Source organism: Propithecus coquereli, unplaced genomic scaffold (assembly GCF_000956105.1).
Source record: "Propithecus coquereli isolate 6110/MARCELLA unplaced genomic scaffold, Pcoq_1.0 Scaffold9, whole genome shotgun sequence".
Lineage (NCBI taxonomy): Eukaryota > Metazoa > Chordata > Mammalia > Primates > Indriidae > Propithecus > Propithecus coquereli.
The window spans coordinates 3,956,387-3,960,196 of record NW_012155284.1 but is presented as its reverse complement, the minus strand read 5'-3'; the positions used below and the strand labels follow the sequence as shown (position 1 = coordinate 3,960,196).

General features: G+C 35.6%; 1 protein-coding gene across 1 annotated transcript in view; it reads right to left on the bottom strand.

The window, feature by feature from the left end:
- Positions 1–481: 481 nt before the first annotated feature.
- Positions 482–3,810, bottom strand: part of DMGDH (dimethylglycine dehydrogenase) — an 86,211-nt gene continuing 82,882 nt past the window's right edge. The window contains 1 exon segment of the mRNA XM_012664481.1: positions 482–1,092. Coding sequence (XP_012519935.1) covers positions 877–1,092 — 216 coding nt within the window. The 3' untranslated portion in view covers positions 482–876.

Below are 3,810 nucleotides of genomic sequence, written 5' to 3'. Positions count from 1 at the left end.
AGTACATAGAGCTAAGGACAAAACTGTCAGCTCTTAAGTTTTTGTTTGACCTGCTTTGTCAAATGCTTTGCGAAGTGATGTTCACAACAGCACCATGTGATGTCAACTTGCATTAATTCTGTCCCAAAGACAGGTGCTCAGTATTCAAACTGTGTTTGTTCTGGCACAATCTATTTATGTTTCAGCTTCATTTCTGAAGGTTTACAGGTACCACTTTTGTTAGAAGACTCTGTTCCTTTTTGTAATTTCTCTTCTAAAACAACCTTTGAAAGGGCAACACTAATGTCTTATAAAGGTGCTTTCAGGGAAGTCATTAAGAAAATAATATTCTCTGAACATATTTCAGAGAATTGAAGAGAAATGTTAGGTATATACTGATGTTAAAATTTACTGTCTTATCATAGATATATTATGAAAAATTAAAACTAACACCACCTAAGGAAAGATTTCTCAATGAATTAAATCCATCAACAGTATTGTATTTGTTTTATGTAAAAGATAATTTATTAATTTGTTTTCAGCTATTGAGAATCATATGCATATATTACTAAAATTAGATAATATTCTTTAAATTCAGTTTTAATAATGATTATATATTAGCAAACACCTAAATGTTTTGCTGATTAAGTAATATGGGGTAATAAAAAACATTCATTTCAAATTTCTTCATTTGAAAGAACAATGTAAGTCACTGATCCATTATTTTATCTTGCTTAGAAAACAATTAAGAGAAAGGCTCTGTTAAGATTCTAAATCTAGATTTTGATGGTTTTGACATGAATTCTTGGTTTCCTCTATTCCCCTGAAAACCAATTATAATAATTTCAAATATAGTCATATAGCAACTATAATTCAGTTGATTGCTAAGGGTCTTTTTCAAATTTTGTCCTTTCCACCTTTTTTCTGAAGCCGGTTTCTGGTTGGTTCTGTCAACACCAAGGGTTCTTGTATGATGACTGCCGGGTAATTTTTGCCCAATAGTTCCACTTCCACTTGCTGTCCCACGTTACTTAGTTCCACAGGGACATACGCGAAAGCCAGACTTTTTTGGATGCTGTAACTGTAGCTTCCAGACGTTGTGTTGCCGACCACCTGGAAAACAAGACCTGACAATCTCCAGTATCTCGGTCACAGCTCTGTGCTTCACATCCCCAGGTGAAAAAAACTATAGAGTCAATGTACAATATGGAATTTTTATGAAATGCTGTCTGTGGGGATAACACCAGAGACGCAGGAGGAAAATTTCACATTTTGAGAAGATTAATGAAAATTTACAAATTATGAAAAATAATTCTCAAGGTACGCATCTGTATTACTCTGAAACTTCTCATTTTTAAGTAATAACACTTAGTTTCTTAATACCTACCACTATTTTGCTCAGTTTCAGACCAAGAGATCTGATAGGAGCAAGACTGGGGTATCTTCATTTTAAACTTAAAAACCCCTCTCCTCTATCATTGAACTAGCATGGCAATAGTAGATAAGAGGAGGGAAAATCTAAAAACCCAAATGCAAACTTAGTCAATTGTCCCTGTTGGGGTTTAGAAAATGGCCTGCCAAAATAGTGCGGAATTAAGCTATTTATTAATATATCAGTAGTCAGTGTGAAGTAAACATTCTATGTGAAAGACTATATGTAGTATATCTAATATTTAACAGTTATTCCTGGCAATTGTAAGGTACTTAAATAAATGGTAACTTTAACACTTTTAGTTATATCATGTACAAAACATTTTGCTAGACACTCTAGAGAAATGAGAGGAGTCCTGGTACCTGCCCTTACAGCTTAATTGGGGAATTACAAAGAGATACTAGAAAATGTAATCAGGAAGCCACAGCATGACACACGAAGATTAATAAGTGAGCCAAGGGCCGGGTGTGGTGGGACACACCTGTAATCCCAGTTACTCAGGAGGCTGAGGTGGGAGGATTGCTTGAGCCCAGGAGTTCAAGTCCAGCCTGGGAAATGTAGTGACATCCCATTGCAAAACAAAAACAAAAACAAAACAAAATATAATTCTTCTATACTTTGAAGGTGGGTAGAATTAGGTTGGCAGAGATGTGGGATGAAATCTTCCGGGATGAGGGAAGACATGGCATTAGGAATGAACAAAGAAGCAAACAATGAAAACTGAAGAGGATGAAATAAGGTAACTTGGGATGGCAAAACAGAGAACAATATTAAATAAGGAATCAAAACTCAGGAGATGAAAACAAAGCCTTTATGCCATCAAAAAAGTCTACATAACAAGCCTGATTAGAAGATAAGACGGTTAATGGAAACCATATTTAAAGGAAAAGATGAAAGAGAAGGAAAAGCAGAAAATTTGAAAAATTGTCAAGTCAAAATACTGCATAGAAAAAAAATAAAAGGAAGACAACAAAACAGAAAATGATATAGACCCCTGCTTAAAATGGCTTCTCCTGGCCACACAATGTTGCGCTACTCCTTCCAGCCCCACTGTCTAGTGACTGCTCAGAGCTGGTGTTCAAAACGTTCATGGACATGAATCAGCCTGGTGATTATTCGGCTGCCTCAGCAAACAGTTCACTACAGTCAACAGTCCCACTATAAACACTTCTAATCTTTGAGATGCTAACCTATTTATGACTTTAAATGCAGACTCGTATCTCTGTAGTCCCAGTTTTTAATTACCTCTTTGAAACCCCAAATCAGAAGCTCTCCATATGATTTCCAAACTTATTCTGGTGAGAACTGATTGATTAAAAACAACAACAAACTTGCATACATTCATTAGTAAAAGCTTCTCTTTGGCAGATTATAACTGTCAAGGTCTAACACAGGCTTTAAATTGCTTTTCTTTTTTAGATCATAGTTAAGTGCTATAGGCAGGGAATAGGGTCAGGGAGGTTGGATCATTGCCTTTGAAAGGCTTTCTTGGTAACCTTGGTTTCACTTCCCAGTCTGTAAAACAAGACTTTTGGGTTTAGAGCCCTAGGAGAGTTAACATGATTTGCTCTTTGTACCCTATCTTGAGAAAACAGGAAAAGACCTGAGCAAGTCTCTGGGTGCTATCTCCTGACTGGCTGGGTCAAAAGCCCACAATTGCCCTTCAGAGACTACATGCACTATTTCCCCAGCCCTTCCCATCTCCTAACATCCCAGCAGTAATTCGTCTTGCAGTCATTTCTGCCTTAGTTACTTAAAGAAATACAGTCCTTATTTTGTGAGTGCTATTTTTAAAATATGCTTTGCTTTCCGCTAGAATTTACTTTCATTTCTACTTTAATTTCTCTCTAATCCAGGGGTTAGCAGCCCAGGGTATTTTAGAAGTCTGGCTTTTCCTTTTATCTTATTACTAAATCTCCAGGGAAATGTTTTCCTGTGCATAAATTTTAAAGAATTCTACCTTAAAATCTTCCAGGTTCAATTAGATCCATTCCTTCTTTTTGTTAGGTGAACTGTAAGAACAACCTGTCCCTGCCCTCTGCCTAGTGGATTCTTATTCTTTGTTAAATTGAATATTGACTGTCTTTTTTACCAATGTAAATAATTCTCATTTATTTTTAACTCTTTTTCATTCCTCTCTTAAATTATGAGAAGTCTCTAACAGACTTACAGAAGACAAAATGGCAAATGGCCTTTGAAGGAAGTTAACATAATTTCAGTTGGATGATATATCGTGTTTTTCATTGGATGTCCTTGTGTATTTTAGTTTACAAATAATGAAAAAGAAAATCAAATAATGAAAAAGAAAACCTTCTAAACCTTCTAATTCCCCCACAAACCTCTTCTTCAAAACTTCCTTCCAAGCTAAGCTTCTTTTATAACTAAGCCACCAAACATAA